At 42.8% G+C, this 27,643-nt stretch overlaps 1 protein-coding gene across 1 annotated transcript in view; it reads right to left on the bottom strand.

Moving 5' to 3' along the window:
* DNAH6 (dynein axonemal heavy chain 6) overlaps nt 1-27,643 on the bottom strand; it is a 182,414-nt gene that overhangs the window by 31,128 nt on the left and 123,643 nt on the right. Inside the window, exons 57-67 of the mRNA XM_077818058.1 lie at nt 26,828-26,992; nt 23,635-23,702; nt 17,744-17,924; nt 15,620-15,799; nt 14,303-14,536; nt 13,650-13,785; nt 12,386-12,561; nt 11,395-11,585; nt 10,544-10,704; nt 8,669-8,757; nt 917-1,063 (exon numbers count right to left, since the gene is read on the bottom strand). Of these exons, the coding sequence (XP_077674184.1) occupies nt 917-1,063; nt 8,669-8,757; nt 10,544-10,704; nt 11,395-11,585; nt 12,386-12,561; nt 13,650-13,785; nt 14,303-14,536; nt 15,620-15,799; nt 17,744-17,924; nt 23,635-23,702; nt 26,828-26,992 (1,728 nt within the window). The remainder of the gene's footprint in view (nt 1-916; nt 1,064-8,668; nt 8,758-10,543; nt 10,705-11,394; nt 11,586-12,385; nt 12,562-13,649; nt 13,786-14,302; nt 14,537-15,619; nt 15,800-17,743; nt 17,925-23,634; nt 23,703-26,827; nt 26,993-27,643) is intronic.

Raw genomic sequence — 27,643 nt, 5'->3', positions numbered from 1 at the left:
GGTAAAACAGAGCAGGAGACATACAATTCTTCCCGCAAGGAGTACAGTCACAAATTTAATTGATGTATTATATTTTTAATGAGCATCATCAGCATGGAAGCATGTCCTCTGGAATGGTGGCCAAAGAATGAAGGGGCATATGAATGTTCAACAGATCTGGCATGTAAATACCTTGCAACGCCAGCTACAAAAGTGCCATACAAATGCCTGTTCTCACTTTCAGGTGACATTGTAAATAAGAAGCAGTAAGCAGTATCTCCCGTTAATATAAACAAACTTGTTTGTCTTAGCGATTGGCAGAATAAGAAGTAGGACTGAGTGGACTTGTAGGCTCTAAAGTTTTACATTGTTTTGTTTTTGAGTGCAGTTATGTAACCAAAAAAATCTGCCTTTGTAAGTTACACTTTCACGATAAAGAGATTGCACTTCAGTACTTGTATGAGGTGAACTGAAAAATACTATTTCTTTTATCATTTCTACAGTGCATATATTTGTAATAAAAAATAATAATATAAAGTGAGCACTGTGCACTTTGTATTCTTTGTTGTAATTGAAATTAATATTGAAAATGTAGAAAAGCATCCAAAATATTTACTAAATTTCAATTGGTATTCTATTAAGTGCGATTAATCACGATTAATTTTTTAATTGCGATTAATTTTTTTGATTTAATTGCGCAATTTGATTTAATTGCGTAATTTAATTTAATTAACTGCAATTAATTGACAGCCCTAATTTGTAATATAACTTACAGTTCTAGTTTCTGGAAATTAATGGCTAAATAAGGTTTGCACAAAATACTGCTATTTCAGTTATGATTCCATCAGACGTATTCTGAATATAACAGATTTCTTGAACTAATTTTGTAATGGCATCTTAGTACCTCTGCTATCTGAACTAACACCATCAGGTATACCTGAATGATAGCATGGAAGAAGCAAATGCCAAAAATCATTTTCCTCCAATTTATGCCAAGGATATTGTCTTCAAAAAACGTAGTCGTCATCTCTGTGAATGCCCGCCTGATGTTTGCACGAAGTCCTTTTGGAGGCTCATTGGTTACCTGAATTGGGAAAAATAACCAGTTCTTGTTATATACATAAGTCTGCTCTCCATTTTTTTACTGCAGAGCTGTCAAGTGATCACTTGAATGGCTATCTGCATGTAAATTGTATTTTCTACATTGAGGAGACTCATCTACATTAAGCTTTAAGTTTTAACCAAATGAACACATTGATTATTTCCCCTAGAAAATATATGGAAATGAAAAGCTATGTTATGAAAATAAGGAAAATTGGAGCAGAAAGAAATTGGAAAAAATGTGCAGGCACAAATTAGAATAAATAAATAAAAATAGCAAAAAGGGTGATTCAAGTACACACTATTGCAATTTATCTGCTTTATTTAGACAACAGCTTCCAGCTTCCGGATCTTGGTTTAGCAGAAGGCTGTCCTACTGGGCAGAAAGACTGTCCAGCCAGCAGTAGTCAGTATCTTGATTTAAATGGATTAGGGTTACAAAGATCAGGAGGGACAGCAGAGTTCATGCCAGGGTAAGCTCTTTCATTCAGCTGTCCCAGGCTACATTTGTAAGGAGCTAGAGCTTGCCAGTCTTGAGTGTCTGGATTAGAGTGAAGGTTACTTACGGAACTACTGGAAAGTGCTCAGATCCTATGGTGATGAGTATAGTATAAGAACCTATATAGAACAGAATCGAATGGACCAGACTATGATAGAATCAATGTGTTGGCTTCAACAAAGAAGGTGTGAGTGGTGGACCTTTCTGATTTTTCTGTTTTTTCACAACGTATGTTCCACTGGGGAAGGGAGAACATTCCTGGAGTTTTATTAAAGGGAAGGGCATGTGCCTCCCACATTCTAATGAGCACAATATGTTACAACTACATTTTCTATAGTATCTTTCACATATAATATATCCCATAATGCTTAACTGAGTTAACTAGTAAAGTTATACCAAGCTAAAAAATAAACAAGAAAACAGAGGGAGAGAACAACAACCTGGTATACACAAGGGATGTATAAAACTGTTGGTTTCAACAGCAGTTCTCTAAGATGACAACCCATAGGGGGCACACTGTCTGTGCCCTGGCATAGAAGCTTGTAGCCTTGAAGAAAACGGTGTCTGATGGGTACACTCACCCTTCCTACCATCTGAAGGGTTCCCCGTAACTCCTTTCAGTTCTGCCATTAATTCAGGAATCTTTAACTCAAGACTTGGCAGAAGTAGGGAGGTTGTGTAGGCAGTCATCCTGAAGAACCATGGGAAGTAACCATTTTTCCTTCTTTAAGAATAGAAAAGACAGTTATCTCTGGAGCAGCGTGTGTATGCCACGGTATAAGGGGCGCCGTCAGTCCCCCCCACCCCTAGTTCCTTCTTGCTGGAATTCCAACAGTGGGGAAGGAGAGTGGGTCATGGAATGGACATGAGCAACACATCCTGAAGAACACCAGTTATAGAAAAAGGTAACTGTCTTTTCTTCTTCAAGTGCTTGTTCATGTCCATTCCATATTTGGTGACCCCCAAGCAATACCAACGGAGGCGGGCAGGAGTTCATGGACGTGTAGCTTGTAACACAGCTCTGCTGAACCCAGCGTGGTCTCTGGCCTGTTGTGTGATGGCCTAGTGTGCTGTAAACATGTGAACCGAAGACCACGTGGCGACTCTGCAAATGTCCTGGATGGGGGTGTGTGTCAGGAAGGCTGCCGAGGACACCTGCACTCTCGTTAGGTGGGCCTTCACCAGAGGCGGTGGTTGGACCTGCGCCAGCTCATAACAGATCCGTGATCTAGGAAGTGATCCAGTTGGAGATCCTCTGAGAGGACACTGGAAGACCCTTCATCCTGTTCACTGTTGCGATGAAGAGCTGTGTCGACCTGTGAAAGGGCTTGGTATGCTCCAGGTAAAACACCAAGGCAGGTTGCATGTCCAAGGCGTTCAGCTGCCTCTGCTCATTGGTCTTGTGCAGCTTAGGACAGAACACTGGGAGGAAGATGTCCTGGTTGATATGGAAGGAAGACACCACCTTTGGCAGGAAGGCTGGATGTGGTACCAACTGTCCTTTATATTTGTAGAAGACCTACTTCCCAAAAGGACCTGCTTCACCTCCCTGGAGCAGGCTTGCTCCTCCGCGTTCAACCATGCAGCATTCATGCCGAGAGGTAGAGGGAGGTGAGGTTGGGGTGCAGGAGGCGACCGTGGTCTTGCGAGAGAAGGTCTGGGAGGTCGGGCAATGACCATGGCAGGGCTACTGCCAGATCCAACAGCATGCCGAAGCAATGCTGGCGCAGCCATGCCAGGACAATCGTAATGATTCAAGCCTTATCACTCTTGATTTTTGACAGGAGTCTGCTGACGAGTGGGATGGGTGGGAATGCATACATCAGATCTCCCGACCAGGACAGGGGAAAGGTGTCAGAGAGCCTTGCCGAGGCCTTACAGGGAGCAAAACTGATGACATTTCCTGTTCTGCCTGGTAGCGAACAGGTCTACTTGGGGAGTTCCCCACCTCTGGAAGAGCTTCTGGACCGCTTCTGGGTGGTGCGACCACTCGAGGTCAGAAAAGAAGGACCTGCTGAGGCAATCTGCCAGAGTGTTCTTGACACCGGGAAGGTGACAGGTCTCTGGGTGGATAGCATGCTGGATGCAGAAATCCCTTAGGCAGGGTGCTTCTTGACAGAGTGCCGATGAGTGCGCTCCCCCTTGCCTGTTGATGTAAAACATCAAGGCTGTGTTTTCCATAAGCACTCGAACCACTCAGCTGGATAACTGCAGGAGGAAAACCGCGAAGGCTAGGTGAACCACCCTGAGTACTTTGACGTTTATATGCAACGTCATCTCCTCTGCAGACCACATACTTTGCGTCCACGTCACGCCGAGGTGCACTCCCCAGCCAAGGGGCGAGGCATCCGATATCAGCGACACCAAAGGTAGTGGGCTGTCGAAAGGGACCCCGTTGAGGATCGTTCCACAGTCAGTCCACCACTGCAACATGGTGAGTACCTTTGGTGGGATGGTGACGACCTTGTCTAGGTGATCCGTGGATGGGGCATAGACCGTAGCCAACCACTGCTGGAGGGGTCGCATCCGGAGCCTCGCATAGTGGACAATGTATGTGCACGCTGCCATGTGGCCCAGCAGCCGCAGACAGACCCTGGCTGTTGTGAAAGGAAATGCGGAGACTCTAGTGATGAGGTCCCCCATCATTTGGAACCTGTCATGCAGCAGAAATGCCTTTGCTCTGGTGGAGTCAAGGACCACCCTGATAAACTCTATCCTTTGTATAGGGACAAACATTGATTTTTCCTTGTTTATCCACAGGCCTAACCTCCTGCACGTTGTCAGCAGCATTGCGATGGTGTCCTGGACCTGGAGTGACCCTTGACCAGCCAGTCATCGAGGTACGGTTAGATCAGGATACCTTGACGTCTGATGTGAGCCACCACCACCAGCATGCACTTTGTGAACACCCTTGGTGCTGTTGCCAGGCCGAAGGGGAGCACTGCGAACTGGTTGTATGCGGATCCCACCGTGAAGCGGAGGAAGCAACTGTGTCCTTGAGAGATCACTATATGAAAGTACACATTCTTCAAGTCAAGGGCAGTGTATCAGTCTCCTGGATCCAGGGAGGTGATGATGGAGACCAGTGAGACCTTGCGGAACTTCACCCTCTTGAGAAACTTGTTGAGGAGTCGCAGGTCCAGGATGGGATCAGAAAGCAATGGGAGTAGAACCCCTTGCCCTTGAGGTGTAGGAGGACTTCTTCCACAACCCCTGCCTGCAGCAGGCCTTGTACTTCCTGATGCAGTAGACTCTTATGAGAGAGGTCCCTGAAGAGGAATGTGGAGAGAGAGTGGGATGTGGGGTTTGAAACAAATTGGAGAGTATAGCCCTGCGCCACAGAATTGAGGACCCAACGGTCTGAAGTTATAGACGCCTGGTCTGGGAGGAAAAAAGAAAGGCGGCTGGAGAAATGGAGGGGGGCAGGATCCAGGACAGTGGCTGGAATGTCGCCCTCGGGCACACCCTCAAAATGTCTACTTTGACCCCTGCTGGAAGCGGGAAGAGCCAGCCTGTGTTGAGGCAGATGGCTGCTGGCCCTGACGGCACTTGTAAACCTTGCCCTTCCTATGGAAGGGTTCCTGTCTAGGCTGGCTGCGCTACTGATGGGGAGGCTGCAGCTTAAGTTGGTTTCTTTGCTGCCCTGGGTGTACAGGCCCAGGGTCTTGAGTGTGGTGCGTGAGTCCTTTAGCTCGTGCAGCTTATTGTCTGTTTTCTCTGCAAACAGGGCCTGGTCATCGAATGGGAGGTCTTGGATGGACTGTTGGACCTCAACTGACAAGCCCAAGGACTGCAGCCAAGCCACTCTCCTCATTACTATGGCTGAGGCCATGGTCCGCGCTGCAGAATCAGTCACATCTGAAGCTGCCTGCAGTGCCGCCCTCACCACTCCCTGCCCCTCTTCCAGGATGGCCTGGAACTCTTTCCTGGGGTCCTCTGGGAGGGAGTCAACAAATTTGGCCATCGACTGCCAAACATTAAAATCGTAACAGCCCAATAGGGCCGGATGGTTCACCATCCTCAGCTGTAGGCTTGATGACAAATAAACCTTACTCCCAAAAGAGTCCAGCTTCTTCACCTCTTTGTTTTTGGGAGTAGCCCCTGGTTGTCTCTGACTTTTCTGCTCATTGACTGCAGGCATTACTAACGAGTTCGGGACAGAGTGGGTATACAAGTACTCATATCCTCTTGCAGGCACATAATACTTGTGTTCCGCCCGCTTGGAAATTGGGGGTACCAATGAGGGGGTCTGCCAGAGGGCTTTGGTAATTTTGGCCAGCCCCTCATAAACTGGCAGTGTGACTCTAAAGGGAGCTGCTGAGCTGAGGATGTGGAAGAGGGTGTCAGAGAGCTCCTCCAGCTCCTCAGTTTCTAGCCCCAAGTTCGAGGCTACTCTCCTCAAAAGCTCCTGATGAGCTTTGGCATCGTCCCGGGAGACCGCAGGTGGGGGCCCCATGTTGGCCTCATCAGGGTATGAGGAAGAGGATGTGGCTGCAGCAGGTGCCACCACCTCTGTGACCTACTCAGCAGGACCTTCTTCCCCCATCTGTTGTACATGGGGGGTCCCAAGCAGCGTGGCCTCCATTTCACACAGGCAGAAGACCATGGCAGAGGGCTTTTCAGAGACTCCCAACACTGACTGATGCTCACGGGTTCCAAGGGTGCCTTGGCATGGGCCATTGACCCTGAGGCCACGATAGTCCTGTCGGTGCTGCGCGAAGGACCAGTGCCATCAATGGAGGACCTTGACCCACCTGCAGGTGCTCTTGGTCCGACTCCAAGCCCTAGGATGAAGGGCGCTGCTCTGGATACTGGGACTGTACTGAGGGTGACCAGGTGTCTCGGTCCCAGCAGTGTCCACTGCCATGCTCTGAGTGGGATCTGTACGCGGGCGACGACTCACCGCACCGAGATCCCGGTGACCGATGTCTGGCGTATCTGAAATGGTACCCCGATGATCTTTGCCGAACGCTTCCTGACAGGTGCCGATCCATGGAGCGGGAGCAAGAGCGTGACTGATGCTGCGATGTTGAGCATCGATGCTGGTACGGCAACCTATGTCGGTCGGCCAGTGACCGGTACTGAGAGTCCTGATGGAGGCTTTAGCTGGAGTGGCTTCTAACAGAAGGGGAGTGGCTACGACCCTCCCAGTACTGGGGTCGTGGGGTTGAGTGTGTCTCAGTAGGTCTACGCCATACTACCGGTGACCGACGCTTCGAGCCCGCAAAGCAAGGACCAGAATCCAGAGACTGGCTCTGACTGGTAGGCAGCCCTATGTCCACGGTGCGGTGGATCTGTGTGGATGAGCACTGGCGGGACGCTCCCTGAGGTGGTGAGCAGAGCTGCACTGACAGATACCGAAGGAATGGTCCAAAGGCAGGCTGACTCCTTGATTTGGGAGCTGCCGTCACTGGTGTGGGCGGCACCAGGAGGGACAAGATATGGAAGTGGAATTTCACCTGTCTGACGACAGCACCAGCAGGTCGCTCTGCACCAAAACTATGGAGTCCGATCTTACCTGCTCCAGCGCCGACTCCATAAGGAACACTTTAAGTTGGACATCCCGCTCTTTCTTAGCGCGAGGCTTAAACCTCCTGCAGATCCGACACCTGTCGCTGAAGTGAGATTCCCCAAACACCTTAAACAACTGGTGGGGGGGTCACTGACTGGCTTAGGCTTCCTACAGCAGTTGCAGTTCTTAAAGCCCGGGGCATGCCCCATCCCGAGCCTAAGTCCCATCTGGGACAATTATAAACTAAATTAAACACACTAAGGGAACTATTTACAAAAGAAAGTTTGCAACGAACAGTTCTAGAGAAAGAAAAGTTTGCCGAAGCAAAGGAACGTTCCAGCACCATCTCTGGCAATGAGAAGGAACTTTGGGGGAGGAGGCAGCGGGGCACCTTATACCACAGCATATGTGCGCCACCCCAGCGGGTGCCAGAGCCAGTCCCCTACAGATACCACTAAGGGAAAAGCTTCCAGCACCAGTGCATGTGGTGAGCACACACGCCTAACATGGAATGGACATGAGGAAGCACTTGAAGAAGAATAGAGAGCTCCCCTCTCTTAGTACATTAGCCAGCAGCAGTAATTGTCCAGCAGGTGGTCAGAGGAGATAAAAGAGATCACCAAATTTGTTCTAGAGATTAAGTTGAGGGAGTAATGCTGTGAAAAGTACATTTAGAACTCCAAGGAGAAGCCTTGTATATTTTGACGGTGAAGACTGTGCAAAAAGATGCTTTAGAAGCTGTTCTGGACCTAGTTGAGTGTGCTCTGATATTCCCAGGTGTCTGAACACCTGTCAGGTCATAAAATCATGTATACATACTCTGATCCATTTGGAGAGCCTGTAAACTGCAATGGACTGAACCCAGGCCTAATCCCCATATGCCACAAAAAGTTTGAAGGACTTGGAGATAGATATGGTCTTATATAGATAATAACTTCAGGCCCTCTGGATGTCTACGGCATGGAGCATGACTTCCCTGGATGAAAACGAAGCTGAGTAATATACAGGTGGGTTAATGGACAGACTGGGAGACCACTTGAGCCACAAAATTGGGGTGAGGACACAGGACTTAGTTAAAAGAGCTGATAAAATTGCAGCCACTTGGCAACAGGATTGGTGCATGCAGGATCAACATGGTCTATAAAGAGCTCTGCAGGTCAGAGGTGAGTCCTTTCCTGATTCATTCTGCATTCTCTTGAAATATCACGCTCCCTCTGATGGCATGGTTTTGGTGATGGTGGTTACTGAATATGTTATATTTACGGTACCACAATGGAGAAGAGACTATGGATTTTGGATTCCTTTTGGCTCGTCAGAACTTTGGACACCTTGAGTTTGTACTGGCGGGATTGCTGATTGTCAGCTGATCCCATTTAGTGTTTTTAAAGAAAATGATGTGTCTGGCCGTCCTAAATATAAAAGCAAAAGATACAAACATTCCAACTTGTAGAATATGCTTTTTGGATTTTGATTCATTAGAAAATACAGATTAGACATTTGATTTGAGATACGCCGTAAATAATTTATTTCGTCCTTGAATTGTTCATTTTGCTTAGGGTTATTTCCAGATATATTACCTTGACAGAGTTCTGAAGGACAGTGACAGGAAAGGTTTCACTGGGCATGGAACTTAAATAGAGTCGAAAGCTCTCCTGAATAGAAACATCTGAAAACCAAAATAATGAGTACATTCACTACACTCCTATGAAAGAGTTTAGTTAAAATTCATACACAAATCTTAAACAATTTGCTATAAGATCTATCTTTCCAACGATTGGAGTATTGGAACTACATATACTATCTAATGTTCATTTATGATCTGGAAGAGGGAGTAAACAGCATTATATTTAAATTACAGGGGATAATTTGGGCAGTGTTTCAAACCCCAGTGGACATAAACAGATAGTAACAAGAAACATGGAGAGCTTGGAGAGTAGGGACTACAGGGGAGTCAGGAGATAAAGCAAGACTCAAGAAATTGCATTTGGAGAAAAATAATAAGAAATACAGATATTACTTCGGAAAGAAAAACCTGAAAAGCAATAATGCTGAAAGAGATTGAGGGATGATAGCAGACAGCTGGATATGAGATTGCAACGGGATATGGCAGCAAGAAATGTTAATATAATTTTGAGCTGTATTTGCAGAAGTATTATGTCATAAATAACACTCCCTCGGTACATGACTATAGTGGTACCAAACCTGGAATACTGTGTTCCATTCTAGGCACCTAAGTAATAGAAAGCTACAGAAAAATTGAATGGAGTACAGAGAAAAGCAACACAATAATTAAGGGAATGGAAGTGCTGACATACAAAGAAATAGTAAAAGAACTGAATGGCTGGAATTTTCAAAGGAGTCTAAAGAAATCAGGTGGCCAACTTCCATTGACCTTCAATGGGAGTTGAATTTCTAAATAGTCTTTATGGCTTCAAAATCAACCCCAATATGCACAGTTTGGCTAAGCACTAACTTACAGGGACAGTGAAGGAGAACAAACAAACTGTGGATTATGATGGTAGAGAAAGGATTAACAGGGACCCAAAGAGAGGCAAAAAGCAGACCAGCTGGGTTCAATTGCAGCTGCTGCTATAGAAGGATTGGTTTTCAGAGGACTTGAGGTGGCTGGGGAGAAGGAAGCTCTCAAAGAGAAGAGTTCAGCTCTCTGTGAGTCTGTGAATGTACTTGGAAAAGGCCTAGCAAGAAAGAAGGGCCTCTGGTTAGTGGCTGGAGTTTTCCCATGGGAGTTGGCTGAAGCAACCCGGATTTTAATTTTTATAATGTACAGAAAATTTCACTGTGAAGCAGTAAAATTTGTGACCGATATTACATACATGGAACTAAACCACTAAAAGCAAGAAAATTACAGTGTAACCCATCTAACACACAGGTAGTCACCTACAAACACACACCTGGTCACTACAACAGACTACAACTTGAACTCTGCCCCTCCACAACCTTCCTGTCTGCACATCCCCTTTTACCAAACTACCTGCTTCCAAACACCATTAGTAGTGGACATTTGGCGAAGTAGTTTGGTGTGTTGGGTGGAGTAGATCAATGAGGACTGTAATGAATCATATGTATATCGCTCTGTGCTTCAGTTCCCAATCTGTGGATAGGGATAATATTTCCCTGTCTCATAGGGTGTTGGCATTGTGAGGATAAATTCATTAATGCAAATACATTCTTTAATATACGTGAGGTGAACAGATACAATGGTGAAAGCCTATAAACAAGCAAATGAAAATAATACATAAATGAGCACTATAGCACGTAGAATAAAGGTAATACTCTCTAATAGAATGAGCAACTTCTTAATCCTACAGATGACCATTTCTTTGGCCCTTTCCCATCTCATCAGCAAGACAAGCAAAAAGTGGAAAAGCACACTTCTGATTTGGCACTACCTTTAGGGAACTATATTGTATCACAGAAGGAAAACTACATACTTGGCTCGGTAAAGCTTTTTATAAGCTCTTCCATAGCTAACATCCATGAAACTGCTAGGTGACAGTTTTGCAGAAAAACCCAATTTCCTGTTTTCATTGCATCCTTTATCAGCTTTTCTGCAATAGGTCCTTGCCCTTGCCCTAGTGAAATTGACCGTAATCTGAAACAGAGAGAAAATTTTGTCAATGTTCATGATGCAAATATCTGGACATACAGTGACTTTTGAAATGGTAGGTATTTAGGATTTGTAGCTTTTAAAGATAGTGGCCAACATTTCCTAACTTGGGTGCTGAAATTTAGGCACCTCAATCCATATTTAGACCCTAAATTTTCAGAGACGCTGGGCACCTACAAATCCACTGAAGTCTATGGGAGCTGAAAGAGCTCATAATCTCTGAAAACTGTACCAATGTTATTTAGGTGCCTAATATGGTTTTAGGAGTCTGATTTGACAGCTTTGGCTACAAATATAGAAATATAAATATATACAAATATGAAGATCTCTGAAGCATAGCTATAGTATATAGTTTCGAGGAGAACTAAAAAAATTATTTTAACATACATTAATGTACAGAGAGGGTGAAATCCTGACACCACTAAAGTCAATGGTAGAAGTCAGTGAGGCCAGCATTTCACCCACAGACAGTACATGTTACAGTATAACTCAATGGAATAAATGTACAAGCGTAAGAGAGTGGGATTTTCAAAGAAGATTAGATGAATTAGGTACCCAGTTCCCTTAAAATTCTTAGGGTTCTTTGATACCCGATACTCAGTTTCCTTAAACTCCTTAGGGTCCTTTGAATATCCCAGCTGAATACCATGTCTAATAAAACTATGTAATTTGTACCGTTCTGAATATCCTCGTTCTTTTGCAAACCTCTGGAAAGCTCCCATGGGGTCAGAGCCTGTGCTTAGGATAAACACCAGAGGAGTTGAAGAGGACATGTCTTGATAAAGAGTCCCCAAGTCAACTGGGGGATTCTCTATGAATTGTTTTCCAAGGTTCTCTATTACAAACTCAGTAAGTGCAGAGACCACCTGAGGATATGAAAACATACCAATTTACAAACAGAAAGAGGCACAGAGAACAGTATTTACATTTGACTGTATACCCTTTCAGGCCAGGACTGTATCTTTGTATGTTTTTGTAGAGCACCATAAGACCCAGTCCTCACTGGGGCAAATACAAATAATAAAGACTAATTAATCAGTGGTGAAAATCAATCAGTCTTCCAAGTTCAAAATCACTACGATCCCTTCAACCAACCACCTCCCGAAACCCATAAACAGATAACATTCACTGCATTGTGTTAACTCAAACACGCCACAGTTAGTACTAGGGGCATTTCAAAAAGTTTGATTCAACATCCAAAAAGTTTGGATAATATCATAAGAATTGGCAAACTAGAACTGACCATGGTCCACAGAAGCATGTGAGTAGCCTCTATGAAGTCAAACTTCCCATTGCACTCTAAACTTCACAGACTTTGCAGCAGACCCATAGTAAATATAAACTAATTAAAAAGGGAGAGATTGTGACTGGTACAAGGACGCTCTCTCCATCCTGCCACCCATGGGCCAGTCATAAATCTCAGTCCTTCTGCTTGGAAGAGTACAGGGACCACTCCTGCGGCAGATTCACATAGTCCCAAAGAAGATAGAGAAGGGGTCTAGCCCTCTTCTCCATACAGATCCAATCTTCCATTGGGAAGGTCCATCTTTGCATCATCCCCTCTTCAAGCCAACATCCAAATGACACAATATGGCCCAAAGTAAACAATTTTGCAAATTCTTGTAGCTTTGGTGTGGATGCAAATTTCTGTATATTTGGATTTTACCTTTTCTTCCATAAAACTTTTCACAATAATTAATTTCTGAAACATGCTTAGTCTTGTGTCCCAGGAAGCTTTCACGGTGCCTTCCTTTTTTAATTCTTCAGTTTGCTCTGCAGAAGGGGAGGGTTCAGAATCATATGTTTCCGAAGTTTCTGGGTTGACATGAATTTCAAGGCACCCTACAAATGACATTGGCATTAGCAGTGTCTTAAAGTTAGAATTTGCAAAGCTGAAATAATTCACAATGGTAAGGTGATATTTAAGATCACATTTTCAAAAAGGCAAAGGCTCTCTTCTGTACATGAGTTAGAGGTCTAACTGGCTCTTTGCATGCAATCATGGTGACTGTGTGACCAGCTGTAAGATTCTATCTTGGGGACAGACAATGTTGGATTAAGGCATAGGCACGATATGCTCCTGCTGTCACATAATTATGTCAGAATCTGAGCTTCAATTTTTTTAAATGGCTTTCTATCTCTCATGGTTTCAAAGAAAAGCTTGAAAAGGTGACCCAAGTGTAACTGATCTGTCTGCCAGAGCTTGCAGAGAGCCTAAAAAAATAGCTCTGAGAGGGGTAAGCTGCCCATTCATCTTAATCAGGTGTTGCCTGCAGTATCACTGATTTGGGGGCCCCTGTCAACATCACTGCTGCAGAAGATTGTGTGTGTGGCAGGAGACCTGTGCAGCACGCCCAGCCCACTCTTCCAATAAAGCAGATACATTTCAGCTATTGGGATAGAGTACTTGGGGGCCTCCTGGCTATTACCTCTGCATCACTGGGAGAAAGAGGGGGGCACTGTTGGTTCTGAGAGAAAAGATCACACTGGTGCCCTGCTTTTCCCAAGTAGTCAGGGGGAGCCCTCCTGCCATTCGTGGGGCAGAGAAGGGAGCCCCTGCTGCCACTTTGAGGCCTTGGCAGAGATAGGGGGCCTCCTCTGCTGCTGCCCCCACTCTTCCAACGTGTGGAGCTCCAGACTGTTGAAAGAAGATCTCTGCCAAGTCACCCAGCAGAGAGTATAAATGAGAGTAAAAGGAAAAGGCATCATTATGTCAAAGGGAAAATGGAAAAGTCCACCATACACATAACGAACGTCTTAAGGCTTTGAATAACCTGCCTGCTGCATTGGCTGAGTTACTGTTTCTGAAGCTGTTCAAAAATAGGTTTGATAAAATAGAAGTAGAATCAGTGCAGAAAACCCCCCTTGAAGCAGAGGTTTGGTAGAAGGAAAATGGCTTTTCCAATCCACTTTCTTATTTATCATGTTACCCAATTTAATGAAAATGTGCGTGGACAGTATTTCATTCTGAATTCCTTGAAAACTCGGGAGTGTTTCCTCTAAGTCACAACACATAAACCACGTGGTGTCTTCGAGCCATGGAACATCAGGCTTAGCAGGGCGTTGCTGTTGGAAAGATGAAAGAATCAGTGAAAATATGAAAGAAGAAGAAGGTAAATAAAAGCTCAACAAATATACGACGATTTTTAGTAGTCAAAATGTGAAAGCTGCACAAGAAACAAGTTTATTAATAGTGGCCCCAATTCAGAAAAGCATTTAAGCATGATCTTAAATTCATTCTTATTCAGAATGTCACTTAAGCACATGCTCAACTTTAAGTATGTGTTTAAGTCCCATTACGCTTAAAATTAAGTATGTGTTTAAATGCTGTCCTGAATAATGATGCTTTATTTGATTGGAACAAATAAGTAACAAATATCTAAAATAACTGTTCAAATGTTTCAGGCCTCAAAATGTATCATATCACATGATGGAAAATCATAATTAGAAGTCACCAAAGTCTCTATTGTAAAGACAAATTTAGACACCAACCTCCTTTCACTATCTACAAATTGCTTTGCAAAACCAAAAATAGATATAATCATTTACTATTTTGTTTGTCATCAATCTACTCCAAATGCACCTTATCTAAGCCAGCAGAACCACGGAGGAAAAAATTCCATTCTGTATCTGTAAGCTCTTCTCTCTGCCGCATGATCTCAATACACAGCATAAAGCTGTAGATGAGTTTGTGTTGTTCAAAAAGGCCACGGGAAACATTGGTATAAGTTGCATAGAGAGTCTGACTAAGCAGTATTGCCAGGCGCTGCTGCAGATTATTATTCTTTTCAGAAGTCTCAATAGTTGTATTAAATAACTGCAAGAAAAAAACAAACATAGTTTTGATGAGTTTATTTCTAATTGTTAATAATAGCATACTTCTAGATTAATTCACTGGACTAGAACAATGATTCTCAAACTATGTCATATTGTACAATACTTCTTAAGCGAGAGATCCTCTCATACACAGAGCATGTCTCCTCCCAACCTCTAAGTAATGATTTCCATTTTTTTCTGCAATCACTATAGTGCATGGAATTTTGAAGAAGTAATATTAAGAGAACAGTAAGAAGATACGATGATAAAATAAACTCGCTTTAATATGATGGGTGTGTCTTACATCCTCTCGTTTTGTTTGATAGAGCATTCCCTGTAGTCCACAGAGCTTTCTATGTTACAATGGTGAGTAATCTCTAACAAGCACCACTGTTCCATGGACCAAAATTTCAGAACCACTGAACTACAAAAATAAGCTAACTTTGCAGAGTCAAGTACTCTTCAGGGTGCAGACTTCTTGTGAGATGCTGGAAAAATTGCTTATATTAAATATTATAAAACTCAGTTATTTAAATTCAGGCACCTAAACAACAGTGATTTTAAGAGGTGCTGACCATCACGTTAAATTTCTTGACTTTAGTAAAAAGAAAAGGAGTACTTGTGGCACCTTAGAGACTAACAAATTTATTTGAGCATAAGCTGTAGCTCACAAAAGCTTATGCTCAAATAAATTTGTTAGTCTCTAAGGTGCCACAAGTACTCCTTTTCTTTTTGCGAATACACACTAACACCGCTGCTACTCTGAAACTTGACTTTAGTAGAGTCTCTGGGTATTCTGCAGTTTTGAAAATCAGACAACTTATCTCTAGACACCTAAATGTACATCTAAATTTGGAAACAGTACTTGGAATCATACCTGGAAGTTTTATAACATTACTAATTTTCCAAATGTATCATAACATTAGAAACAGAATGAATTCTTTTTTGATGTAATGAAAAAACACTTCTTAAAGGCTTAAATTTTGTTGCCTGTTTTTTATTTATTTTTATATTTATAAAACTATTTCTATTCATATCTTCATTATACTAAATGCTATTTACTTCAAAGAAAAATGAAACTAACCTGCTTAAAATATTTTAAGGAAAACTGATACATGGGATCAATCTCTGACAGACTTGCAATTACAAAGTACATGACAGACCCTCGAGTAGCAACAGGGCGGTACTTTTCACGAGCAGCATTTATCTTCTCTTCAGTAGATTCTGCTTCTTTTAGCCTTGTTTTAATGGCACCAGATGTAACCTAAAAGAAACAAGTTTTAGTAGCATTTTAGAAAATATTTCATGATAGACAGAGCTCGGAGCACGAGGAGCAAGCTCTTCATTTGATGTTGATGGCACTGGTGTAATTTTATGCATCACTCGCCAAAGACATGTAAGCGCCATCTCATACTGAGGGAGGAATTTATTCTATTCCAAGAGCTACAGAGAACTTTTGGCTGTCACAAGCCAGAAACTCAAGATTCAGGTTTGGTTATGTCTTAGCTATTGGATATTTTAAGAAAAGAATATTAGTTCCCTTGATAATTTAAAATGAAATGCTAAGCATTTATGTAAATCAATGTATTATGCTGCATTTTGTAACTTATATTGACAATGTCATTAGTCAACAGCATTAGTTTACCCTAAAGAATAACTAGTAGGTTTTTATCAGAGGCAATATCCCAGAAGATCATGAAAAATTATAACAAGAAAAAAAAAAGAAAGAGAAAAATATATTTAGAATGTTTACCAAATAATTAATTGAAGAATATAACCATACACAAATCAAGCAACTTATCAGCCTCAGTACTGAGATGTGCTGGAGAGAATGGGAAAAAGAGGCTAGCTTAACATCATGCTAGAATGGTAGCCTAAACTCTGCTGGCAATTATGGGCCGGCTCCTAAGCCTCAATGAAGCGATGCCAATTTACTCCATCTGAAGCTCTGCCCCTACATGTAGATGACTACTCCAAAACTCTACCTGCAAATAAATGTATAATGGATGGGTCTGATTTTCCAGCTTGCCATGGTATTAGTTTAATTTATTACTCTTTTGAGAATGTGAATGTTATGGGCCAAAATCAGCCAGAAAGAGTTTAGAATGATAGGTTACATTTTCCCTAACCCAAATTATGCACTGTACTGATACTACAAGGGTAACAGTAATGCAAGCTTCCCCACGCTACCCATCTGGTGGGTCTCAGGCCTGACCTGAAAGGACCACTTTTCGGAGTGACATGGTAGTTCATTCTTCATGGCTTGTTCAATACATGTCTGAGACCACCAATTAGAGGGCCAGCTTTGACCAACTGGGAGTGGTTTTTGTAATGCAGACTTTTGCCCATTAAGAACTAGGCCAATCTCAGGAATTCTACAATTCACAGCTAGATCTTTACTACGGCTTTCACACTGAGTAGAATCTTACTTTGCAAACAGTCCCATTTGGTAAGACTGTATAGTCCTTATTCGCATTTGGGAGCAATTAGGCAGAGTCCCATTTACTTCAGTGGGATTACTTGTGGAGTAAGATACAATTCAATATGAACAACTGTAGCTGAACCTAGCCTTGATAAGCAAAGTGAAACCACTGCATAATTATCTCACATGAATTCTTTAAATAAGAAAACTATCTTTTCATAAAGCAAAAATCTTGAGCCAAATATACTTAGAGTGACAACCAATCAAGTTAGTATTTGCTAACAGATTCCACACAGTTAACAGCTATTCCCTATTGTAAGTGTAAGGGGAGATTGTGGTGTCTCATACACAGTGTGGTAACTATTACCAAATGCTGACTTTTTAATGGCAACCACATTAGCAAAATATTTTTATGATAGTAACAAACAAGCATGAATTTTGTAGAGTTAAATATTTCCTAGCTAATCTACAACATTAAAATTCTAATCTACAATATTAAAATACTAATGAAAACAACAGATAGGAAACTACTGGATATAATTCATTTAGATTTTTAAAATGGTTTTATATTGGGACACATGACCCCCAAGTCAGACTAACTGCATTACATGCGTCTGGGTTTTGAAAGCTTAGCCTATTATTTTAGGACTGTGGATCTGTAAAAGTCAATGTATAAAGGAGAAACATAAATCTGAGAATTTCTTTCCCTGTGTAACATTTCATACAGCCCTAGATTGATCACTTATTTTTAATTAAAACAAGGTATTGTAAAAGTGAGTCTCCTGCCTTTGATTCCTGGAGTGTGTTGATGAGTTCTTCTTTGTCTAGGATGTTTCCCTCAGAAGTAAACAACATTTTTAGAATTTTGTCTTCAATAGCTTTCAACTGATTTTTATCAGCATTGATTCTCACAATGAGCTGGGTTCTTTGTTCCTCAAGCTCAGGTTTCTCCAATCGCACAACATCACTAGAAAAGACGTTTGAATTTCTGGTTAATAGCTTTATCACCTGTTCTCTCTTGCCCTCACTGCCTTTTTGTTTAGTAATCCAGTTCATTCCAACAAATTTTCCAAAACACTCCTGGCCCCTCACTCCATCCCTTCTGTGCTTCTCCAGTGGCATAATGGGAATGCAGAACAATTATGGATTCCCACAACATAGGGGGAATCCCCATGTGGCATAGCGGATGTTACTAAGCAGTCTAGGAGTGAAACCAGAGTGTAATGTCCTCTGGCAGTCCAAGTCAAAGGAGCCAACGTAATTTCCAGCAGTTCTTAGGCTACTCTAAATTACATCAGGGCCATGTTGAGGATCAGGGAGGGAGCAGAAGCTTCCCTCCCACCCTAAGTCCAGCAGTGTAAGTTAGGGGATTTGGCCCTCTGCCATGGAACATGCAGCTCCATGAAGTTCCCAGGGGAACACAAAGTTACTGCCTAGCTAAGGCGTAAGATCAATAACCTTCTTTAACTGACTGTATAGGAAAATACTGCAGAAGATGTTAAAAAGTCACTGCTGTATTTGCTAAGTGTGACTGCAGGGTCACCACAGGTACTTCCTATTCTAAGAACATGGTAAACTGTTGTCATCTTGGCTAGCTCTGTAAAGTAATTACTGGTACAAGGTGATAAGCACTGTTTAAAGATCTGAACAGAACAGAAATTGAGGCCCACAACCAGCAAAGCACTTAAACACGTGCTTAAATCTAAGTGCACAAGTAATTCCATAGTCTTTAAAGGAATTACTGTACTCACATGGTTACAGTTAAGCACAGGCTTAAGATGTGTGATGAAATGGGACTTTATAGAATACACCCACAAGATAAATATGTATATTTATATGTAAATCACTCTTTATAATTTAAAAATACATTTACTTACAGCTATATGTAAAGAAACTGGATATAACTGATAGAATATCAAATAGTAATAGTTATTTTAAACATAATTGTTAGTCAGTTATTCAGAACAGCAAAATACATCTGACCCATCGACCCAAACAAGACAGTTACTTACCTGTATTATTACTCTTGTTCTTTGAGATGTGAGTGCAGGTATGTATTCCACTCAGGTGTGTGCGTGCCCAGCGCACTGAAGACAGAGAACTTTGCTTAGCAGTACCAGTATGTGCAGTGCTCGCACCTTCTGACCCAAGTAACCCCTGCCCAGGCTATCTAACAGCAGCACCACCCCAACTGGGCTCAGTTCCTCAAATCCCAGACTGGAGACTCTGATGCAGTGGGGATGGAGGGTAGGTGGTGCAATATATGTCTTCACCCACATCTCAAAGACAACAAGTACAATGCAGGTAAGAAACCATCTTTTCTTCTTCAAGTGGTTACAGACGTGTATTCCACTCAGGTGACTCACAAGCAGTACTTGTGAGACAAGGGACTCAGCGTCTACTTAAACAGTGACTGCAGAACTGCCATCCCAAAGTTTGCATCTGACTTAGATGCCATGATAATAGCACAATATTTGATAAAAATATGCATGGAAGATTATGTAGCAGCCCTGCAAATGTACAATACTGAAACATCGTTGAGAAATGAGATAGATGTCTGTTGGGCTCTCATTGAGTGAGCCTGTAAGTTACACACCTGGACATCCTCTGTGAGGAGACCAGCTGACCTTTCATCTGACATAAAGTCAAGGTGTTGAATGAAATAGTTTAGTTCTTTCCAAATAGAATGCCAAGCACAGCCTCACATCTAACATCTGGATATGCTGCTTATTCGCATTTGAGTGTGGCTTCGGAAAGGATATAGGCAAGTAAATAACTTGGTTAAGGTAAAACTGAAACCACCATGGACAAAATCTTTGGCTATGATCTTAAGGAAACTTTGTCTCTGAAGAATTGAGTATATGGAGGTTATGCCAGTAAGGCTTGTAATTCTCTGACTCTTATTGTGGATGTTATAGCCACAAGAGGAGAGACAACAAGCAGGTTGCTATCGGCTCAAACAGAGGACCCACGAGGGCAGCCAGTATAGTATTAATGTCCCAGAATGGGACGATTTCCTTCGTAAGTGGAAACAGATGGAAAATATCTTTCAGAAAATTGACTTTCCTTGGATCAGAGGATGGAATGTTGAGATTGCCAACAAATGAACCCTCAATGAGCTAAGACCTAGACCCAAGGACATCAAATATAAGAGCTAGTCCAAAATGTCCTGAACACAAGCTCACATGGATTGAATTCCCTTAGATCTTGACCAAACCAACTAAGTAGATGGTTTTCTACTATTAAGCAGGATCCTCTGAACTGCTTCCAAGCCTTGCCCTACCTACATGTCTAGCCATGTACAATCTATGCCGTGAGGTGTAGACTTTTCAGCACTGGATGAACAACCTGACCATGGTGCTGAGTCAGCAGGTCAGGAAGCAGATGAAGAAATGTGGGAGGTACACAACTTGTATGCTGCTCTCGATCTTAAAATCAAATAGGCTGCCTCCCTGAAGGAGAAGGATAGGCTGGTTGGCTAAAACTAGATTCAGAAGATCTTCTCTTCAGTGATGTCCTTTTCTTGGGAAGTCTTGCAGCCTAACAGAGTAGGATGACTGGTGAATGTATCACTCAGCGCAACATTGCTAGTGTTATTGCTGACCTACAGAATGACATCCCTTTGTGGTGTAGCTAGACACCCCCAGAAGACTATAAAGTAGCTCAAAAGTCCTTAAAAGAATGTAAAGTCTCATCAGTTCTCTCAGAAAGCAAAAACTGACCATCAAATGGTAAGTCCTCTATGGTCTGTTGAGCTTTAGGAGCTAGGCCAGAGATCTGTAGCCATGAGGCCATCCTCATCATCACAGCTGAAGTCACATATCTGCACGGAATATCTGCTACATCCAGTGCTGACTGTGAAGACGTCTTGGCCACCAAACAGCTCTCTGCAATAAATGCCTTAAACTCTTCCATGGAGAATTCTGGTAACTTGGCATCCCAATTTGCAAAGTCATATTTAGACAATCATGCTTGCTGGCTAGCAATTCACTTTTGCAATAAGGAGGTTGAAAACACTTTTCTCCACATCAAATCTAACCTTTTAGACTTTGTATTTAGGTGTAAATTTACATCTCCCCTCCTGTACCCTCTCATTTGCCTCTGTCACAACCAGGGAATTAGGAGGTGGATGAGAGAAAAAATACTTGAAACCTTGCATGGGGACACAATATCTCTCATCAGTATGCTTAGCCATGGGTGTTATAGATGCTGAGGTATTCCATAGAGATTTGGCAAACTCCAATATCACTTCATTCATAGGGAGAGTGACTCTTTCAGGAGCTGAGGATTGACGAATATCCACTAACTTATGAGAGTTTTCCTGAACAAATTGAGCCTGAATATCCACTGATGATGCCATTCATCTCAGGAGCGCTTGATAAAATTTAAAATCCTCCAGTTCCGGAGATGAGGACTCGGGCACCGTAGCATCGTCTGGTAAAGAGGCAGAAAACGGAAGTGGAATCACTGGAATTTCTTGTGGTAACACATTTGACTATATCAATGGATCAGGTTGCACCAGGTCAGAGGAAGCCCCCTTAGTCTGTGGCTGTAGCACAGGTGGCTCACCTGGAGAGACCATCTGAGGAACAAGTGATCTAGCCCTGGACTGAGCACACGATCAGGACCTCGCTGAACGAAGAATCACCCACAGATTCCTAAGAGGCTACCGTAGACAGGGATACAACATTAGTGACCAGTAGGAGATAGGCCTGGAAGCTTTGTCCCTACTGTAGGAGTGGAACAAATCCCAGTACCAATGGTGATCCCAGGAGGTCTTGAAAATCTCTGAGTGGTACTGCAAAGGCAAAGGAGAGGAAGGCATTTCTGCACTTGATCTTGAAGTTCCTTCCAAGCCGTCTCATCCCGAATCATCTGCAGTCCAACACACTGGCCTAATTGGCATTATGATAGTACAGTCAAAGGCACTTTGAGTAGTGGTAAATGTATCACACACACATGTGGTACCAAAGCGGGCACTGGTACCAAACACTTAGCCGATGTAGACTGCGCCGGAATTGTTGTCGGTACTGAAGATAGCATCTGCCCTCGGTACCAAACAGGGTCCAGGCCCCTGTAACCCAGAGCTCTGTGTATGAGGCACTGCAGATGACTGTGCTGGCAATAACACTAAGTTGGCCACCAATCCAGGAGGTGCTGAGGACACCCAAGATGAAGCCACAACTGTCGAATTTTCTAGACTAAGTGGCAAATCGGGAACAGACAGGCACAGCAATTCCACTGCTGCCTGATACATTGGTGTTGTGGAGACTGTCTGTGCAGACACCACCGTCATCAGTGCTGGACTCAATGGACAATCCCCTCCCCTGGATGGTACCAGAGTTGACAGTGTGGAGTCTAATTAATCAGGCATTGGTACTGGACAGAAGGTTGACAGCCCAGCTCTATCTCACGTACCGGAAGACTAACGCTGCTGGTCTGCACTCCTAGATAGGGAGGAGAAATTTCTCCGAACTCTGGAGTGGACCAGGTCCGTTTTTTTGGTTCTCCTTCTTCTGGTCCCCAGAGGAAAAGAATGGTCCCTCTTCCTCCTGGGCAAAGAATCCAAGTCCGTAGGTGCAGCCCCATCTGTAACAGCTCAGGAGCTCTCGCGGGGGGCCTGATGGTATGCAGCAGTCTGCGGCTCCGCAGCAGGCCTCACTATGTGCTGCTTCAAACACAAGTCCCTTGCCATCTGCGTTCTCTTAAATGACTTACCGATGGAGTGCCCTTCCTTAATGTGCCTTTGCACAAGGAACAACCCACACTGGGTGTGCGGGGGTCACTACTAGGGATAGCAATGCCACATGAGGGACAATGTTTAAAACTTGGAGAAGGGAGCACCCTGGGTTAAAAAACTCTACTAACTACACTAAGCTAAACTAAATTCTAAGGTACTACTAAACTTAACTAAGTATTTACAGAAAAAAACTAGAGGAACACTGTGATGAAGAACATGAAGTGAGACACCACTCTGACTCAAGCCACAGGGGGTGAGAAGGAACTGAGGGGGGTCAGGGCAGCATCGCCCTTATATAGCTTGGGAAGGGGCTACAAGGGACAGAGGGCATGAGCGCTGCTCCAGTGGGTACTGCTAAGCAAAGTTCTCTGGCTTCAGTGCACTGGGCATGAATGCAATACATGTCTTCACCCATTCAAAGAACCACCCCATGTTCTGGGTATATTTCTCACTCGAAAATCAATGTAGGTCTGATCTTGTCTTGTAACCGAGAGTATATTTAGGATATTTTCATTTGGTATTAATATAAACAATATCAAATATGTCACATCAGCATGTTCCATGCTCATTATATGGGCTTGATTCAACTCCCCCTAAAGTCAAGTAGTGGGTCATGATTTTTAAATCTAGCCTATTAGACAGAGTATTAGAAAAATATAAGTAATTATGTATCCCGAGTTACAAATAGCTGATTACTATTACAATACTTCAAAAATTAGATATACCTATCCCAGCATAAGACATTTTAGAAAACATGCATACTAAGGCAAGAAATAGGTTGTTCTTAAGTTATTGGTGATTGTGACTTGATACTTTATATAACTATGTGGAAAAACATTTTCTTTATTGTTTTCCCTCTTTCATTTTATTCTGCTGTCACCTTAAACATTTAAAAGCAACTACTGTGAAATAAATAATGGGAATAAAAGTTATAAACCTTAGCAACTGATCCTCCAGGCCAGATCTGGTTACAGTGAAATTGATTATAGTAACTTTAATACACACCTGTAGAATAAACATAACAAATGACAAAAATTATTTCTATGTAGGTTAAGAAAATAAAATCAGGGGTTTAGTTAAGAATAATAATGGCACCCACAGTGAAGGTAGAATTATGGCTGAGAAGGCTTTTCCAATCTAAACTTTAATTTACAGCTGTTCACAACTTACTCAAAAATTTCCATTTGGGCTGAAATTTCACATTGTTGGTTTATGTCCAAAAGTGATTTTTGGGAGGTTTGATCAAACTTTTGGAGGGATGAGAGGATGAAATAAAAGTACGTTTTTCACTTTGCACAATAACTGTTCTTATAATTATTTCCAGTGGCATAATTCACAAAAGGCTGAAACTATAAATAGGGCCCTATCAAATTCACAGCCATGAAAAATACATCACGGACTGTGAAATCTGGTCTCTCCCCATGAAATGTGGTCTTTTGTGCGTTTTTACCCTATACTATACAGATTTCACAGGGGAGACCAGCGTTTCTCAAATTGGGGCTCCTGACCCAAAAAGGAGTTGTAGGGGAGTTACAAGGTTATTTTAGGGGGGGTCGTAATATTACCACCCTTACTTCTGCACTGTCTTCAGAGCTGGGCGGCTGGAGAGTGGCAGCTGCTGACTGAGGGCCCAGCTCTGCAGGCAGCAGCGCAGAAGTAAGGGTGGCAAGACCATACCATGACATCCTGACTTCTGCGCTGCGGCTGGCAGCGGCTCTGCCTTCCGAGCTGGGCTCCCGGCCAGCAGCCGCCAATCTCTGGCCACCCAGCTCTGAAGGCAGCGCCGCCGCCAGCAGCAGTGCAGAAGTAAGGTTAGCAGTACCAACACCCCCGCCCGCCCCACTGCACAATGACCTTGTGATCCCCCACGACTCCTTTCTAGATTAGGACCCCGACAATTACAACACCATGAAATTTCAGATTTAAAAAGCTGAAATCATGAAATTTATGATTTTTTAAATCCTATGACTGTGAAATTGATCAAAATGGACCGTGAATTTAGTAGGGCCTTGTGGCAGGGTGCTGCTGCAAACACACCTAATCAGCCCCTGCCACGCCAGCCCCAATCAAGGAGGATCGATTGGGGCTGGATGAAAAGCCTGATGCCTGCCTGGCGACTGGCAACACCTGCCAACGGGATAGGCTAGGAGCTATAAAGGTTGGGAAGGAACCAGAAGGAGTGGGCAGCCAGAGAGAGAGGTCAGTCAGAGAGGGAAGTGGAAGCCCTCTAGCTGCTAACCCAGCCTGCGGTAGACAAGAAACCTGTAAGGACTGTATATAGTTGGACACTGATGGTGGGAAAATGCTTAAAGAATAAAGGACACAGGTGTTGCACAAAGCTGAAGTCTCCCTGGACTTATTTGGGAAGGCAACTGGGCCTTCAGAAGAGGGGCCGACTGTGCACCCCGTGACAGGCCCTAACTATAAACTTTGAATTTTACATGAAACCAGTCTGCAATGACTAGTATAAGGGACAGCAAGTTTGAGAAAATATGGCTACAAAGTACAAAAGTCTTGAATATTTGAAAAGTAGCCTGGTGCATGCACAGTAAGAAACAGTGATCACTTTTAAGCCGTGATCTTAAAGAAGGATGTGGCAGGCATGTGCGTGCAGCTGTTTAAATACATACAAGAGTTAAGTGCCTAATTACACAAGCTGGTCTAAACATGCAGGGCTGGATTTGTAGAAGTGCTGAGCACCAACATTTCCGATTGACTTCAATTGGCGTTGTGGTGCTCAGCAATTCTGAAAGTCAGCCTGCAACAATTACTTAAAAGCTGGAGCAGTAAGAAAAGGAATTTAGTTGTCTTTCTCCTGGGGGGCTGTGAACATAAATAAAACCTGCCTATAAAGTGCTACATAAGAACAAAGAAGGATTATGACCAGTTGCCTACACTTTGGAATAGCATGAACTCCTAAATTCCTGGCTTCCACCCCAGTTCTTAGTCCTTTAGACCATGAGGCCTATTGGGGCATCTTTAATTTGCTGTGACTGTAAAATGAACTGAGACACACAGGGCTTAGGCGACTTGGCTACTGTCACACTCCAAGTCAACATCAGAACCAGGATCCGAATGGAGGTCACCTTATACCCCGGCCCATGTAGCTGACAGTGCATCTTTTCAAACCTGGTTGTCTACCATTAGGCACTTCAGCAGACTGCTTGATTTTCAAAATGCTTTCAGAATAAAGTAACAGACAATATTATGTGTGGAAACTGGATGATACGGCATATAAATACAAAATACAGGACCATATGAACCTCAAAATAAAGTAATAGGGTTCTGAAATAAAGTGTGTATCAGTTGCCTGCAATACCTCCTTAATCAAAGCAATTACATCACAGTTACCCAATCCTACACCATCCATCATCTGGCTAGACCCCAGAGCTGTCTAGAAAGGGATAGACATCTGTAAATTTTCTAGGAAATCCTACTAGCTGTGCTACCCTTTTTGCAGTGGGGTTTTTGGGAGGGAGTTGACTGTGGAGGATCTCACTAGTGGCGGATTTTCAGAGGAACCACTAATGAAACAATCCCCTTTCAGACTGCAGGATCTCCTAAGTAAGCCCATTAGAGTTACCCTCCAAAGGTCCTTCAAATAGGCCATACATCTTGTCCATTAATGAATGAGGGTCTTCACTGGAAGTCATGCTGTCATGTTAATATTTGAGTAGCCATGTGATAGAGCTCTCCCCTCCAGGTGGCAGGATCTTCTGGAAGACCCAACATACAGGACTCCAACAACACACAGGACCAGTCTCAGTGGCCCTGTATTCTGAACCTCCAATATGGGACACAACAAAATGGTTGAGCCCTGAGACATGACTCAGTCCTGGTGATACTGTGCAGCAGGAGCGAACCTCTCTTTGTCAGAACAGTCGATAAGTCCATGAATGTTTTCACATACAGTAGCATGGACATGTTGGACTCTACTGTGCTACATTCACCCATGGAATGAAAGGACATGGGTTTATTTCTTTTCACCTGTTTTAAAACTTTAATTATAAAAGATACCAGCTGAGACTTGGGAAGGTCTGTAATAATGTGGGCCAACAGAATTTGATAATGTCCTTCTAGTAATATTGATTATGGTTTGTATGACATGAATTTAGAATGCTGCATCATACCTCTGGAAGGTAGTGTGGATTTGGTAGTTTAGTTGTCATGTAGAACCTAAAGTTTCTGTCATAATCAATGTCAGAATCTCCAAGGCGAATAAGCATTCTTCCACCAGTAACAAAGGTCTGCTTCAAAAGAACAGGCTCTAGTGCAGGGTCCAAGATTTCCTTCAGCTTTAGAAAAAGAAACCAGATTAAGGTATTTTGTACATGTAACTGGTAACTGAAATACTTCATTACTAAAATGCAAAATTAAATTAACACTCTCCACTCTATGTAAGGAGAATAATAAAAATAATTATTTATTATTTGTATTACTGTATTGGCTAAAAGAAAAGGAGTACTTGTGGCACCTTAGAGACTAACCAATTTATTTGAGCATAAGCATGTTACTCTGAAACCTGTATTGGTTCAATAAATTTGTTAGTCTCTGAGGTGCCACAAGGACGCCTCATTGTTTTTGTAGTGGCTAGGACCATAGTCATGGACCAGGACTCCATTGTGATAGGTGCTGAACAAACACAGAACAAAAAGATGGTCCCAATGATATTCTTCTGTTCACTTATTACTCTCTGCCTTCCTAGTTTTTGTTATAGGATATGGCTGGATTTTCAAAGGAGCCTAACAGAGTTATGTGCCCAAATCCCATGGATATTAAACACACTTCAAATTATGCATTGTTTTTTAAACCAGAGAAAGCCTACATGTTTTACTGCAGAACTATCTCACAGCACAAATCAGTGATGTAACAGAATTTAGACAGTGTTAAAGCAAACACACAGAGATAGAAGAAAATATTCTTTACTTACATGAGAACTGAAAGTA

Source organism: Eretmochelys imbricata, chromosome 5 (genome assembly GCF_965152235.1).
Source record: "Eretmochelys imbricata isolate rEreImb1 chromosome 5, rEreImb1.hap1, whole genome shotgun sequence".
Lineage (NCBI taxonomy): Eukaryota > Metazoa > Chordata > Testudines > Cheloniidae > Eretmochelys > Eretmochelys imbricata.
Note: the sequence above shows the minus strand (reverse complement) of the source record. Positions and strands in the feature narration are given on the sequence as shown.